The 18,168-nt window shown below is 31.8% G+C and overlaps 1 protein-coding gene across 4 annotated transcripts in view; it reads right to left on the minus strand.

Moving 5' to 3' along the window:
- Positions 1-367: 367 nt before the first annotated feature.
- The window catches only part of LOC143222996 (uncharacterized), a 191,411-nt gene continuing 173,610 nt past the window's right edge, over positions 368-18,168 (minus strand). For 2 of the 4 annotated variants that reach the window (XR_013012606.1, XR_013012608.1), the window contains 2 exons: positions 14,302-14,821; positions 7,553-8,122 (listed from right to left, as the gene is read on the minus strand). Coding sequence is in view for 1 of the 4 variants with exons in the window: in XM_076450332.1 (XP_076306447.1) it covers positions 14,595-14,821 (227 nt within the window). In the remaining 3 variants the exon portion in view is untranslated. Of the gene's footprint in view, positions 5,369-7,552; positions 8,123-12,793; positions 14,822-18,168 lie in introns of those variants that run through there. The other 2 variants (XR_013012607.1, XM_076450332.1) reach the window with 2 other exon arrangements.

Consider the following 18,168-nt stretch of genomic DNA (forward strand, 5'->3'; position numbering starts at 1 on the left):
ATTTTGTTTGTTTACTTAAATATACCCAAATGCCTTATTTCACTCTTGGAGGAATTTACTACACATCTTATTCGAGAGTTTCCCTATCCGATACTTGTCGATGAATCGATTTTACCTGAAAATATCACTGTTTTTACTACTACGTCAGAAAGCGTGTGTAATTGCAATGCATAACAATATCAAATATATTTTGATATATCTTTTGTGTGTTCTCGTAATATAAGTCACCCATATAATTTTTCCTTTGTGTGCGACGTTTCCTAGATGCGACTTTTTGTTGTGAATGAGAGATATTAGTTTTGCATCAGAAATACAACACACTTAAATTTAAAACCAATAATTACATGCAAGAATAACCAACGAAGCATTCTTTTATTACACGATTCTGTTCATTCTATTTACATAAGATATATAAAAGAAGAAAAAATTTACAAATGTTTCATAAATCGCTGCATTGGGATTTTTTTTCCCGCGATTATTAACTCATAATCAAAACTACTGAAGGTTACTTTGAACAAACAGCTTTAATAATGTAAACAAAACGGAATTCATTAGTTTTCCAAGAAAAGAATTCCAATTTGGAATCTTTTTAGCATTAGAATATGATTTTTATCCCAAAAAACACGTCCCCCGCTGGTACAGCGGTAAATCTATGGATTTACAAACCTAAAATTAGCGGTTCGATTCCCCTCGGTAGACTCAGCAGATAACCCGATGTAGCTTTGCTATACAAAACCACACCCACACGTAAGTCTTCGAATGGAATTAAACACTACCTTTGTATTTAACAATTTAACCCAATTTAATATTTTTAAATTGTGCAAGACCTAAAGAGAACTGTATATGTGCTTATTTTTGAGTAAAACCACAATTGGCTAATTGCTGTATCCACCGCGAGGAACTGAATCCCCTATTTTAAAGTTGTAAGCCCTATAGTTACAGCTGTTCCACCACGACACTGCATAGAGATAGAATAATTTTCTAAAGTATATTGAATGAAGAGAGATTAAAACTGATAATCCGAAGATGGCATCAGAATGTTCCTATACATCTTCTGCGAAATATTTTATCTTAATATTATGTATAGAAGTATGAGATAATAATGTAGTAAAATATTGTTTTAACATAATTATAGTTTTTAACTATCCGACATTTAAATATTTGTCCCTGGAGAGATTTCAGCCAATTTCCTTTCAGTTACATAAAATTCCATTTTCCAATAAGATTAGAAATTAAAACCTTAGAAAAATCATTATACAACTCGTGAATGCAAGAATTCAAGAGGATATTTACTTCTCGAAATATCGCTTTGGGAACTGAAAGTAAACGAGTGTAATTTGTCCTCTATAATTTTTACATCGTAGAAGCTTGGTAAAAAAAAATGTAATTTCGAAAACTCGTTAAAATAATAAGTTGAGTGACATATTCAGAACTGGATTGTTATTTAATACTTGTAGTGAGTCAGTGTAAGCTCTTAAACGTTTAAAATCAGCATCATGTTACTCCAGCATAAATAATTCATTTGGTCATATCAAGGGTGAATTTAGTCACCAAGGCAACGAGAAAAATCCCAGTGGGTTAGCGATCATCGAAACATATTGGGATTTTGTTTTAAAACCACTATTTAAATACGACACCAACTTTCCCGGTAACATTTGATGAGTGGTAAACGGTTAATTACATTATTCTTTTAAATTGCGTGTATGAACTGGTCTCAGTTCATGTACTTTTGTGGTCTTATAAGTCTATACTTTATGAAACATTTTTGTTTAATATGTAAATTCTCATTATTTACGGTAGTGCTTGACAGTACGAATCGTGACGAAACAGAATGGCGGCCGTAAAAATTACTCGTTTAAAACAACGCTTTTAAATATTTAAATGTTAATAATTACTATTTAACAGCATTCGCCGAGAAAAAAAAAAACTGAAGCTCGTTGTGCTTATAAAGCCGGCTCACTTGCTGCATACTTTCGCTCAGTCTAATATAATTCCACATGATTTGCCAAATTAGGACATCATTTTTAAAACATTGAGTAACTCAGTCTGCAGTTTGACCTTCCTATTTCAATACTTTTTTGAAGCAGTAAAACTTTCTATGCGACTAAGGATAGCTAGGTTACGTGTGTGTTGATCTCTCCTCGTATATATAAAATTTGGAATGTTTTTTATTATATTTGTGTGAACTGTATCAGTACATACTATAGGCTTTACAGCAACCCTCAGTTTTCAAAAATTATTCTACGCACGACTTCGTTGGAAAACAAATGCTAAGATACGTTTCTCGACGTTTCTTTTAACATCTAAAAATCTATCTATGGGTCGTATGTAACATGGTTATTTATTCTGAACTTTACTAGGTATGTTATTTTCTGTCCTTTCCTTATCTGCAGATTTATTATTATTATTAATTATATACATATATATGCAGGAAAAATTATAATTTGGAGCAATGTTCTCTTATGTAGTGGCCCGGCATGGCCAGGTAGTTAAGGCACCTGACTCGTAATCTGCGGGTAGCGGGTTCGAATCCCCATCATACCAACCATGCTCGTTCTTTCAGCCGTGGGAGCGTTATAATGTGATGACTAATTCCACGATTCGTTGAAGAGTAGCCCAAGAGTTGGCGGGGAGTGGTGATGACTAGCTGCCTTCTCTCTAGTCTTACACTGCTAAATTGGGGACGGCTAGCGCAGATAGCCCTTGTGTAGCTTTGCGCGAAATTCAAAACAAATCAAATTCTCTATGTAGTCTTGCATCACAAGATAAACATAAATTTCAATAATTTAAGAAACAATACATACAATTGTACATTCTTCTTTGTGAAACAATATTAAGTATTTGTTGATTTTCAAAAATGACTATCTTTTCGAAACCATATTAATTTCTTGGTCTGTCCTTTCAAGGGAACAATAACGTTAATGAAGTGGTGACCATCAACAGTGAAAACAGTAGTCTGCAATAGCGCCATCTCTTTTGATTAATAAAATCCTGATCAACTGAATAGAAGTGATGAAATACAAAAACTACCATTTCTCATTTTTAAAACAGGCTTTCATGTGGAGTAATGATACATGTTAATATTTTCGAATTATTCTATTTTCAGATTATTATAACTTAGTGTAAAAGAAAGTGGGTGCACAAGTAAGATACAATCAATGACTATTGGTACCTAAGCTAACTTGCAACTTTGTAAGTTTCGTGAGTGACAATGTCAAGATGAGTATTTTGATTCAGTCTCAATCTTAGAGATGCTAGAGCAATGACTATTCTTTCTTTATCACTAGTAATTTTAACATTTGTTACTTACTAAGCATTTTTACAAGTATGTTTAAAATGTTTGTCTTTCAAAATTTGTAGTGTATATTGGAGGGGTTTACACATTTTGATAAAAGTTAAAAACTACCTTTATGCTCCAGATAAATGTAAAAGAATATACTTTTACTTAAACCAACGTTTCTCCTTTGTGGCGTATAAAATATGTATGGGTATAAAATATGTATGGAGCATAAAGGCCGTTTTTTTCTCAACTTTTATCAAAATGTGTTTAAATGTGTAACCGTGATACTAATTTCTCTCTAACATTAATATTTTAGTAAGAACTTGTCCTATATGGAGTAATTATTGGATTAATTGATGTTATGAAATTCACAGTGAATATCAAAAATAAGTGTTTCACCAAATTGCTTAACTTTAAAGTAAGTTAATTTAGTAACTTTATGATCTTAAAACAACAGATAATGATAATATAGACGAAAATACAAGCTACTTGAATGTCACAACTCCTAGTAAAGAAATGTTTGAAGTGAAATATAATTGCTCAATTGTTAGTAACTCAAACATATTTTACGATCATAATAATACAATACCTAACCATTCTTTTGAGAACTGTACCTAATAACAGGTGGGCCACCATCTGTCTAAATAACAGTCATGATGTGAGTGGCATAGGATCTTCAAGATGCTGGAAGCTGCTTGGAGAGGTTTTGCCAATTCAGTCATAAGTCCTGTATGCAATTTGTAGAGTGACATAGCCAGATAGATGTGAACTTCTCAGTACTTAATGTCTATCAGTTGATATATTATTTTATGATGGTTGGACTTTACTTTCCTGTATGACTATTTCTCTTGTGCTATCATCATGCATTTGCAGCAGTAATCCTCCCACAACTTTTTCCATTACTCATAAAATCAAATGACAGATGTCTTGAAATTAAAGGCAATACAACTGTCTTGGCAGTTGTGGCAACTGCTAAACATTCTCACACTAGTATATCTCTTTGAATGTTCCAGTATCTTTGTCTCTCCCTTCTCAAATCTGTTAGACTGAGTACAAATGTGCATATCCCACTCACTTATGATGTAGCAGGAATAACCTGATGCATCATGTGATCAACCTAATTTATATTTACAGCTCAAGTATGGACAGATACATAGTTGCTAATAAAGTGGCCAGCCAGTGTATTAGGTTTTGCAATACATTGCCATCTTATTCTACTAAATATAAATTTTCAGACAACCAATCATGTTATTTATGAAAAATTTATATTAATTTTCTATATATATATATATTTACAGTATCTTATGTGGTGTTTTACTTTCAAGGAAATTGTCTTTCCAAACATTTTTGTTAGATTAATGGGAGTAAAACTGTTTTAAAAAAAAGCATACAAAATAGATGATAATGCTCATATACAAATACATTACAAAGTTTGCAATTATACAATAAATATGAACACTCCTTACAAATGATAACCTTACAAAACTAATTTTTTACAGCTAGAAAAGGTACTTGTTTGAAAGATATGATGCATAGGAATATAAAGGCACTGCAAAAACTCATCTCTACAGCCATAACAAAAACTACTGATTATTCACTAATTAGTGATATTATAGCTTGAATCATGTACTTTTTTATCAGTATTGGCTTCTAATAAATTCATTGCACAGGCTATTGAATCTATCACTCCACTGTTAAACTCAATAAAATACATGTTTTCCAATATTAGAAATATTGTTATTATTCATAACAATCAAGTTGGTAATCTGCAGTAGCAAATAGTACAGAAGGATGTTCAAAATCCTATCATCCTGCCTCTGCTATTGCTGTGGTCTGTGACTACCAAAGTTAAAAGCCTTAGTTTTTTTTTTTTGCAATATAGTTACAGACTTGAACAAGAACAAGAATAATTCACCTCTCTATTATGATTCCTCCGATGGTTATAGTAGTATGCAGAATCATGTAATTTTACTGTTTTGAAGGAATGGACATTTATATTCTTGAAATGTATTGGTAGAAGACTGGATTTTGTGTTTCTAACAGGTTACTCCATGATTAGAATTGACAACCAGTTACACATTGGATGTACTGAAAAAAAAAGAAGTTAAATTGGTTGTCACTGGAAATAACCCAAGAACACATCAGCCCTTTACACTTAAAGTATGAACCTTCTTCGGAACTATAAACAAGATAACTTAGAGATTAAAGTCTACAAAAGTAACACAAAAGCTGTGTTCAAAAGCATTTCCCAAAGCACATATACAAACACAAAACAAACTTTCAAAGCTGTAATTTAAGCAGTATTTGTACATGACAAAAGGAGATGTACTGTCATGTTGGATGGAGTACTACATGTGCTTACTTCAGGATGTGCAAAAGTCCAGGTAATTTATCACTACCTTGCTGGTGTTACAACCTTAAAAATGAAACATTTGATGAAGAAAATTTACATCCGTAGACCTAAGGTGAGCTGTTCACACTGTCAGACAAATATGCTGACACCATTATAGTATGAATTCATCCAGATGAAATTCTGAAGCCAAATCTTCTCTTATTATGTAAATACAAATGGAAATTCATGTTATACTATTCACATACATCTTCTATGGATTTCAGTGCCTTTGCATTGTTCAAATGACTCCTTTGAAGGTATATTCAGTACACATAGTTGATATGTTTTGTGTATGCAGATAGGAAAATAACAACATTAACCACGTACGTTGGACCATTGAGCTGCTGAGTAATTTTTGTATTTCTATTTACGGAAAATTACCAATGTTGTCTGTTACCATCACTAATTTTGAACTACTGACCAGAGGAAAGGCAACCAGTCAACAGTACCCTACCACCCATCATCCAACAAAGAGATTGACTATCACTTTTATAATACATCCACAGCTTAAAGTATAGAGAATATTTTGTGGTATTTTACAAATTCAAACCCAGCTTTCCAGTTCTGAAATCTAGAGTTCCACCACAGAGCTGCAGGGTGAAAAAAACACCACTTAGAACACTAATGGTAATGGAAAGAAGAGCTCCAATGTACAGCCAGAGAGCATTCACATTTGTATCATTATCAATGTTATCATTCACATTTGTATCATTATCAATGTTATCATTCACATTTCTATCATTACCAATGTTATCATTATCAATGTTAGCATTCACATTTGTGTCTTTACCGACGTTAGCATTCACATTTGTATCTTTACCGATGTTAGCATTCACATTTGTATCATTACCAATGTTAGCATTCACATTTGTATCTTTACCAATGTTAGCATTCACATTTGTATCTTTACCGATGTTAACATTCACATGTGTATCTTTACCGATGTTAGCATTCACATTTGTATCATTACCAATGTTAGCATTCACATTTGTATCATTACCAATGTTAGCATTCACATTTGTATCTTTACCAATGTTAGCATTCACATTTGTATCATTACCAATGTTATCATTATCAATGTTAGCATTCACATTTGTGTCTTTACCGACATAAGCATTCACATTTGTATCTTTACCGATGTTAGCATTCACATTTGTATCATTACCAATGTTAGCATTCACATTTGTATCATTACCAATGTTAGCATTCACATTTGTATCTTTACCGATGTTAACATTCACATGTGTATCTTTACCGACGTTAGCATTCACATTTGTGTCTTTACCGACGTTAGCATTCACATTTGTATCTTTACCGACGTTAGCATTCACATTTGTATCTTTACCGATGTTAGCATTCACATTTGTATCTTTACCGATGTTAGCATTCACATTTGTATCATTACCGATGTTACCATTCACATTTGTATCTTTACCGATGTTAGCATTCACATTTGTATCATTACCGATGTTACCATTCACATTTGTATCATTACCGACGTTACCATTCACATTTGTATCATTACCGACGTTACCATTCACATTTGTATCATTACCGATGTTACCATTCACATTTGTATCATTACCAATGTTATCACAAATTGTGACCAACCCATGTAGAGACATTTAGGAGATAAAACAATGCTGATAATGAATAGATGGCTACAATGAGTGTAATTATGTAAAGAGAGGAAGTTTTCCATAATTATCAGGATATAAACATAAACAATACTGAAATATTCAAATATATAAATGTAAACTATAAAATCTTTTCTAAACTTGTACTTCATGATTAACATACTTTGAATTATTTGCAGGAAAAATGCAGGTACAAAAAAATATTGTTCTTACTGTTTTCAAACAAGGTAACAATTAGTTACCATTCACATTTGTATCATTACCGACGTTACCATTCACATTTGTATCATTACCGATGTTACCATTCACATTTGTATCATTACCAATGTTATCACAAATTGTGACCAACCCATGTAGAGACATTTAGGAGATAAAACAATGCTGATAATGAATAGATGGCTACAATGAGTGTAATTATGTAAAGAGAGGAAGTTTTCCATAATTATCAGGATATAAACATAAACAATACTGAAATATTCAAATATATAAATGTAAACTATAAAATCTTTTCTAAACTTGTACTTCATGATTAACATACTTTGAATTATTTGCAGGAAAAATGCAGGTACAAAAAAATATTGTTCTTACTGTTTTCAAACAAGGTAACAATTAGTTATTGCAAGCATTAATTAACATATGTAATACATTAGATACTGAAAGAATGGGATTGTTGTCGTTACTGATGTATAGTGAAACATGTTACCATAATAGTAAGACTTGTAAGCAATAGCTTTCTTCTTTGGGATATGAAATTCTTTTGCAGGGCTTTAATAACATAAGGGTTATCTTCAGCCATTTTGTCCAAAAGAAGCCCTGCAATAAAAAATATTTATGAAACAATGTTGTGAAATGTACTTAAGACTCTTCACCACTAAAATTAGTAAAGGTGACAATAATAAAAATAAATCAGGAAATATAAATTAAAGTTAATTTAAGACTGACCATTTATCAGGTAATTTTGTACCCTTAAAAACTTGGTAGATGTACTTGAAGGACAAAGATTTACTCATGATCTAATTTTTTGGTTTAACTGAATGGTATATATTAAGACCAAGTTTATGGTCAAAGTATACTTGTACATTTAATTGAAGCACACAAACTAAGCTACTACAAGGCATCACAAACATGTTAGATCTAATTGGATAACAGTAATTAGTTCCTTTTATAGACAGAATCTTGCTATCTATAAATGAAGTGTACACCAGACAGTTATCTTTTTAAGGCCATAATTTACTTACATCTAATATGTAAGTGTGGATTAGGTCTTGTGACCTGTTTAATAACAGAATTGTATCTAACTATATTTTTAAATGACTGACTACTAAAATCAATCCATTATATGCAATAGTAATTTCTTATATCAACACCAAGAGAACATATTGTTATTTTCTACTACAAAAATCCATTGTAACCTAGACAAACAATTCTGATTAAACTCAAAACTTAATTGCTTTAGAAACTTGGTAAAGTTGAATAATAATAACTAAAATAAGGATAGATCATGACACTTTCTGTCTTTGAATCTAAATATGATGATACAGATAAGACGTCTGTCCCAATTAAGAACATGGGAGATCTAACCTGAGAAGGTATTAATCACAGTTAATTTAAAATCATTGAAAGAACTGCAAAAAAAGATAAAAAGACAAGCAGGCCAAGGTAGTGGATATTAAGAAATTAGTGGTCTTGAAAAATGTGTTGATACATTGAATTAAAGTAAGTTGACTGTTTCTTTGCCTGACAAATTTGATAAATGTGATTACAAAACTTAGATTAGCAGTTCAGTTTTATCATATCTTCCACTGCTTAACACTCAATTTTCACATTCATATTACTTCAAAAATGTCCTCCTCAATTTTCCTATTCTTAAGCAGACCTATTTGATACTTATTTGGAAATCAGTTGATCCAGTTTATCTGAAAGTAACATCCTTTTCCTTGTTTGTTCCATTTCCAAAAAAACAATTCACAATCAAATGCTTTAAAATATTGCCCCTAGTGAATATGGTATCCATAACTTTAATCATCCTTAAAAATGCATCTAAATCTATTCTTTCAATCAGGTTATCACTATCACCTCTCTATATTTGAAAGCTGCCACATTTACTTTTCTCCATAAAAATAGCTCAGGACTAAATAAAACTACCAATTATGGCCAGATCACCTCTCCAATGACCAGAAGAAAACTGTGCATGAAGAAAGGAAACAAGAAAACCTGGTTGAAACACTGGTGAAGAAGGGATGGAAACAAAGTAAAATGTAATGCAGGAGTTGGAAAAGCTGCAGAAAATGCAATAGATAAGGCCAGAAATGATCTGTTAGAAGGAGTGAACATGAAATGTCAAGAATGAATGAAATCTGTAGAGGATACACAAATGTGTAGGCCCAGCCCTGACTAGCTAAAGTGACAGCCAGAACAAGATGAGAAACCAGAAACCAAAACCATGGTAAATTGTGAGTAACAAATGTAGCAAAAGCCCCATTGTGAGGAGCACCAAACTGAAGTCAAAGCCACTGGAAATCAAAAGGATCTAGAAATCATTCTATCAGATAAATGTTGTCTGGAGAGGAATCCAATATTTGACAAGAGCAGTAGCACCCAGAACATGGCATGCAATGATAGGAATATAGAATATGTGGGCCCCAAAAAAAAATCCAATGTATAATTACAGAGGGATGGAGAATTGGTGAGTGAGATAAGCAACCACTGAAGAAAAGTTGAAATACATCATTACCAGATGAGTTTTGGTTAGATGGAGAGAATGAACAAAAACATGAAGCTCCAGGAAGGGAATAAGACAAGACCTCTTGACCACAGACTAAAAACCCTGAATTTTCCTGTTGATCAATTGATGCCCCCATCCCCAAAGGGATGCATCTACAAAATGTCAAAAACCAGTTGAGAAGGAGGAGGAAGCAGGGCATCCATTGACATGTGAGTCATATCTAGCCAACAACAGTGATTAACCTTGGAGGAAGGGTAATAAGAGCAAACAAAGGATCCCTGAAAAATTCCCCTTATTGTGAAAAGCTTGCATATGTGTCTGATCTAAGGGGATATCATCCCCTAAAGATACAGAACTTTGTAAGTAGTAACTGAATTGAAAACACATCAAACCAAGTTGAAGAAGAGAAGGGTGAGTCTGATTGAGATGCTTGTAGAAAAAGAAAATGCCTAAATGACAAAATATTAAGTAGATCACCGTAAGGACTTCTCCATCTTGATTAATAAGCCATTACAGGCATCTCCAGGAGCAACTGATAAGGGTAACAAGCAGACTTCTGTTTGAAGCAAGCAAACAGTAACTAGTCGACCAAAGTAAAAGGAAAGCACAACCTGAGAGCATAAAACTGATGAATGAATACTCTGACTACCTGAAAACCCACACAGGACCAAAGTAAGTCTGAAGGGCAGCTTGCAAAACAGAGAAACCACTCTGTGGAGGATAAACCAAAGAGTGAATCATGACATTCCTCTTTGCCATTGAGAAACCTGATAAAACCCAAAGAACCCACAGAACAGTAGTAAAAGATCATCAAATGGTTACAATATAATATGGTCAAACTCCAACTAGACCAGAACCCTCTGGTTAGTCCCTGGTAGTGTTGGCAACATGTTCATTAAAGTTGAGTAAAATGATGATATAAGAAACCCTTGAAGGATGGGTAAAAATAGCAGCATGTTGCGATTCCAGTTGTGCAAAGATAAAATAGTTGAGTTTTTACACAAAGATGACACACTAAATTCTAAAGTCTCAGAAATATGATCAAAAACATATTAGTAAAGAAAAATACAGAATTCCTGAAAAGAAAAAGGCAGCAAACCTACTCGGAACAAGACCACAGCTTGATCCAGAAAATCACCACTACATTAAAACCAGGGGTATAAAGTGAGAGCCAAAATGACAAATGAGCAAATGTAGAGGTAACAATTAATTACATAAAAATGGGGAATGGGACAAAACGTGTCAAAAAATGCCATATTTGGCCTAGCTGATTCTGCAGGAAGAGTAGGAAAAAATACAGCAAAATCATGTGGTGTAAAAGATTACCAAATTTTTATCAGCCTAAACAGGTTCAGTGTTCAGGCAAGTTAGTGGGGCAAGTTCAGGAGAAGAAGGTCGATCCATATGATGATGAATCTCACAATGAATAATAGCAGAGAAATCCAACAACAGTTCTCCTTCACCTGTGGATTTAGTGTTACAGGAAAAACACCCAAAGTGGGAACATGAACTTTAGAATTCATTGTAAAAATATGTAAGTGTGAGAAAATAAAATAAAGACTGGAAATAAAGTTTCATTAAAACATTTCTTCAATGAAAAAATAATAAAATAAATCATGAATATTATTTGAATTAATTGTTAAAAATTAGTTCAAAATGTAGTTGCAAAATTTCTTCAAAATAAGTATTAGCAATAAGCATGCAATTAAAGCAAAAACTACCACCACAAGCTTCACTATAAAACTATAAATTTTGAACTTTACTAAAATATTCTAAACCTTCAAAGTGTATTCATTATTGGTTTAGTCCTTGAAAAAATTAACTACAAACTTGCTATTGCCTAATCATAAGTTTAATAGAAAAGTTTAATAGAAACTACAGATACTGATGAATATTCTCTTTTATGCACTTTATACACAAGGTCCATAAAATCTGCAAATAACTTTCCAGCGATCTGATTTCTGGATACTGTATCTAATTAGTTAATTATCATTCTTTAGTTTCAATAAATATTTCTCTAATTCAGTTTCTGCAGTTTGTATCAGTAAGATATTGATTAAGATTAATATACTTTGCTGAATCACTTAAAATGATATTCACATACACAAATACTCTCAGTCTTAACAAACAGAGCAATAGTTCTCTATCTAATTAAATTATAACTATAGAATGTCAATAATGCAAACATTTATTGCTTAATTATACTTAGAAACCAACTTTCAAAGTTATTATTAAAAGTTACAGATTTCCTACTAGTTTTTTATTCTGAAAAATGATGTTTGATAAATTGTGCTTTGAGTTAAAAGTCTGTATGTTATTAAAGGTGTGTAGATAATACTTGCCATCCTCAGTAATTCTGAATATGTTGGTAAACTTTTTAACTACCTTAATATCAACATAACAGCACAAAATTCACAGTGGAATATTAACAATTTAAATAACATTAAAAAATTTAAGTGTCATGCATATAACAGAAATACATCAATTGTTTTTATTTTAACAAACATTTTATTCCAGATTTGTTTAAAATAAGTTTAATTATGATATTGATTTATTACACTTATAAAGCCACTATTATGTATTAATATTTTCATCACACAGTTTGAAACAATGTTTTGAACAAAATAGATTTCCAAATAACACTGTTGAGAACATTAAACATAATTATTATATAAAGTACATAATTCTAAACAGTTGAATAATTCCTAAAAACCACACACTAATATTAAATATACATTAATCTTATGTGAATTATCAATTATATAAGCTTTACAATATAGCCTATCCAAATATTTCATTTAATACTAATTTTCAAATGTGAATTCTAAACTCTAACAATAAAATATTATTGTTCAAAACATGTATTTACAATGGTTGTCCATAAAGTTTGTGGTCTGACTTGAAAAAATAAACCTGGAATATATGATTTTTTCTGATAAATATTAAATTGAACCTTTTCATGAGTAAATGCATTACATGTAACTTAACAAGGTTATTTTGTGTGTTGTAGATGTTTGAAAGAAAGAAGTGACAAGTGTTAATCATGATGGACAAGATCAAATTTTGTGTCATGATAAAATATTTGGTTAAAAAAAATGACTGCAAAAAATCCACAAGGAAAGCGTGGTTCATCATATTCAGCATTGAAAAAATAAGGTTCTGGGTTTCAGCTTGGTAAACAATCATGTGGAGACAATCTGAGGTCAGATCTTAACATCAACCACAGCAGAAATTGTAGATAAAGTTCATAATAGAACTATATATATATATATATGATAGAAGAACTACCATTAGGAAGACAGCTTGGAAAGTGCAAATCTGTAGCAAGCATTTTGAATGACAGTTTGGCATGAATAAAGTTGGTGCAAGTGTGTTCCAAAAAATATTGTCACTTAAGCAAGAAATGGATCTGCATTGTTTAAGGTCAATTGTTCCAAAGATTTCAATACTTTGGGTGAAATGTGAGCTCATGACTTTCATCCACAGATACAAATGTGAAGTTTGCAAAAGAAACACCCAACTTCACCACCCCAAACAAGTTCAAGTTACAAAACCATCTGCTGGGAAGGCCATAGAATCAACTGTTTGGGATACTAAAGGCATTGTATTAGTTGATTGTTTGGAAAGGGTTTAAATTATTACAGGATATTATTATACATCTTTAATCAACAATTTTCATCAAGAAATCAAACAGAGTAGAGAATTACACAAAAAAGATGTGTTCTTCCATCAAGATAACATCTCAACTTACAACCACGTGTTGCTTTCAATACAAACAAAAATGATGGTTTCGAATTACTGAATTATCCCCCCCTTCAATTCAGACTTAGTTCCTAGTCTTTTTTTAATTTTTTTGAAATGTCAGAGATTTCTGAGCAATGACAATTTTTTACATACTATACAGTCATGTATTGAGGATTAAGAAAAAGAGTTCTTTCAGAAGGACACACGTGTATAGGCCCAGGATGATAATATGTTTAAAAGTAATCCATAGTTGAATCAGTCTTTTTCTTTTTAGGTTGTACCACAAACGTTTTGGACAACCCTTTTCTATTGACTTTAGTTCATTAAAGTTTGACAGACAACAACAATTCAGTCGTGCTCTCATTAAAGAGAAGATCAATAATTAATTTACTTTTCTTGTGAGAGAGTAAAAGATGAAAAAAGTTTACCATATGATTTATAGATTAAAGCTAGGAGTCAATGAAGTAAGACCATGCAGCAATTTTAAGAATGCCTATACCTACAATGTAGTGTGTTTACTCACATTCAAAACTGCTTCATGAACGATCCACCATAAGCCTTACTTTAGCATTATATGGCTCTTCAACAAGGAAGTCATGTTTCAGTTTCAGAATCTTCACAATTCCACTTTTTGGGTCTCTGTAAGAGATTAATGAGTCCAAAGCATGTGATTTTAAGTCTATTTTAGTAGATTTTCATTAAGTTTCTTATAGCACAGCTTTGCAGTTGTATTTGTACAGTACATTATACAGACACCCAGTTCCTCATAGTAGTAATACATTTTTTATAATAAAAATTTAGCAGGTGATGAAAGCACTAAACATGTGTAATATCAGTAGCAATATGGCGAAAGCCAACACCACAGCATAAAAGTCCACTGCAGCACATCTCTTCTTCAAGCTTCCATAGTCCATTACTATGGTATTGTGACACTGTACCTGATGCCAGAGGTTGTTTTGTAATCAGCTGAGACATTAAAGATTGTGAAGTCTTTTTCTTTGAGGTCGAACAAACATGGGCTGATTGACTACGATGACTAGAGCCTGCAAACAGAATAACTAATTAATTAATATTTTCAAGGAATTTAAAAAATATCTTTCTGTTTGGGTTGAATTTGATAGTTTACTGATTAATTCTTTTAGCTAAGGTTTAATTAAATATCAGTGAAGATATAAAACATGGTAGTGATTAAGAAGACACTGTAATGATTTTTATAAGTTGGTTAAAATCTTGTGACAAAAACAGCATACTGAGAAAGAAAACTGTTTCTTATAAACTTAGCCTACATTCTATTTTTGCATCTCTTTATATACTAATACAAGTTTAGAGTAACTAATAGATGTTTTAAATATTTAAAAAGTTGGAGATCAAATTATAAATCTATTTGAAAAATGTATGTTTGTTTGTTTTTAATTTTGCACAAGCTACATGAGGGCTATCTGCACTAACTATCTCTAATTTAGCAGTGTAAAGCTAGAGGTAAGGCAACCAGTCATCACCACCCACCACCAACTCCTGGATTAGTCTTACCAATGAATAGTAGAATTGACAGAAACATTACAATGCCCCTACAGCTGAAAGTGTATGTTTGGTGTAATGGGGATTTGAACCTGTGACCCGCATACTGCAAGTTGAGCACCCTAATCATCTGGCCATGCTGGTCCCCTGAACAATGCAAAATTAGATCAATTAGAAAGTAGCAGAAATAATAAAACTAGCATTTTGCTCTTTTTGTTTAAAAAAAGTGTGATTAATCATCACAGTATAATATTTCCAAAGCAAAGAAAACTGGTGTGTATTGAAGAAAGGCATGAATATTGTAATATGGGGATGAACTATGACTTCCATACATTTAGTTCAAAAGTGAATGCTTCAATTTTTTTTTTAGATTTCCTTGGTTGAACACAGAGGCATTTAAGCAAGTAACTAACTTTGATTTTCCTGATTTGATTTACTGAAACCTAAGCTGAGGCCAAAATTAATCATATGGACCTCATTTTTCATTGCTAGTGAATTGGGTAATAATTGTGAATGGGTTCACCTTTGTATTTCATTGTTCATAAGTTGGCTGTTCTAATGAGGACCAACAACTATTTTCACATATCAAGAAGTTTTGAGTTCATGGACACATTTAAGTTAGCATTATATCTTGAGAAAGCAGATTTTATGAAGATGTAAACAGATTTAGATTTACATTGAAAACCAGATTTTACATAGAATTAGAAAGAATGTATATAGTATTTTTACAGTTTTCCACACTATGTTTAATTGCTTACATAATTCTCAGTTCTATGTATCTAGTAGAAAACTTTAGTTTCTGCTGTATTTCCTTTATTTTCAATGTTACATTAAGTTAAGACTCTGAGAGCATCATTCAAGTTTAATGGTGTTATTGCTCTCATTCCTGCTTGAAGCAAACAAGATTTAAAGTATTGTTATTGCATTTATTAACATGTTTTTAGTAACAATGGTTCATGGTAAGAGTGAATAGAATTAGATTGTGGTGTTGACTCAATGACTTCAGATTTAAAATGTTTTAAGGTTCACAGCAAAATGCAATTAAGATATTGGATTTCACACACTATCTATATACATGAAGGTAATATGACATTTGATTTAATTGGTGCTATGTTTCCAGGTAACATTTGCTTGTGCTTTATCTCACTCAGTTTAACTCACAAGGAGAAATTACACAAACTGAAAACAGTTATTTATTAGTTTTCTTCAGTCCTAGTTAGTCACACAATAACACATTTAATCATTCTTCCTACAGTTTATTATTATTAAGTATATTGTACTAAACAATGTATTGTTTATTTGTATTATTAATTGGGAAGATTATCATTAAACATTTGTTCTGAGTATAAATATGTATTTAGTCTCTTTCTCTTTGACATGATTATCGCAACTTGTCTGAAAATATACACCGAAGTCCAAAAATTTGATGACTTCCAGTTATTAACAGTCCTAATTCTTCCAATTTGTTAGCTGTCCATGAGATATCACAGTATCATTACAAATACAAATTTCTTTTCAGTACTGGTTACAATTCAAATAATTTGATAAATGTTTTCAAAAACAACTTGTGTTTATTGTAAAAGCCACAGAAATGCAATAAATTAAACAGTTATAAACATTGAGTTATTCACAAGAATTAGGGGACATAAATATAAATCATGGCAGAGTAGGAGTCATCTTTTGTTTTTCAAATTTTGTACAAGGTTGCACAAGAGCTCTCCCAATTTAGCAATGTAAGACTAGAGGGGAGTCAGTTAGTCATTATCACCAACTCTTGGGCTATTCTTTAAACAATGAATAGTGGAATTGACCATAAAATTATAACCTCTGACTAAGAGAATGAGCATGTTTGATATGATGGAGATTCAAACCTGTGGCCCTCAGATTATGAAGCAAATGCCTTAACCACCAGGCCATGCCAGGCTTATCTTTTGTTACAACAGTTCACTTTTCTAACAGGGTGCTTGGCCTTTTGAAATGTGTTGCTTTCATGTGTATTGGATGCAGTAAATTTAAGGGAGTTTTAATGGAAGCCTTAATAAATATATGAATGATAAGGGCTGGCTACAGCTTTGGGTTTTTGTGGTTTATTTTTTAATTCAGCTTAGTGAAAGAGACAGCTTACATGATTCAATGAGCCTCTTGTTGTCCTTAGATTTAAAATGCATTATGTATGCTTTGCTTAAATATATGTAGCTTAAAAACATAGAAAATCTTTACAGTTTTAAGATAATAAATACTTCAGATGAAAAAAGGAACATCATATGATCTAATTTCAAAAGAAACGCTGCACATAAGTATTAATTCAAATACCAGAAAATGTACAATAAACTGTGGTAGGAACATTATAAAAAAGCTAAAAAACAACAACACTGTTGCCAAATAACCATATCAAATGAAAATATGTTACAAAAATAAAATAGCTACAAAATAATTTTTTGAAATTATAATTTTACTCTTATTGAACTTTGACCACATTTGTTTGAGGCAATTCAGCTGTACTAATAATTAACAAAGTTATTCACTCCTCAGTTCATTAAAGTAATGCTATTTGTTTTGTGAAACAGAACTATCCACCTGAGATTAAACATTTCAACAGAATGTTAAAAATAATTCAAAGTAAGAAAATCTACTGGATTTCAAAAATTAGCTTCATAAACCTCTCATCATAGCCATGAATGCAAGGTATTATTGAGTGCAACTTAAGTGCAACTCAGGTGCAAGTAGTATTGTATCTGCATACTCCTGTGAAATAATCTTTTGATGGAAATGCTATATGATCATCCCAAAATTCCTATTAGATCTGGTTGAATATTTGTCAAATCCTTAAAAACTACTAATATTCTCCAAAATATTTACATCTGAGACTAGG

Source organism: Tachypleus tridentatus, chromosome 8, assembly GCF_004210375.1.
Source record: "Tachypleus tridentatus isolate NWPU-2018 chromosome 8, ASM421037v1, whole genome shotgun sequence".
Lineage (NCBI taxonomy): Eukaryota > Metazoa > Arthropoda > Merostomata > Xiphosura > Limulidae > Tachypleus > Tachypleus tridentatus.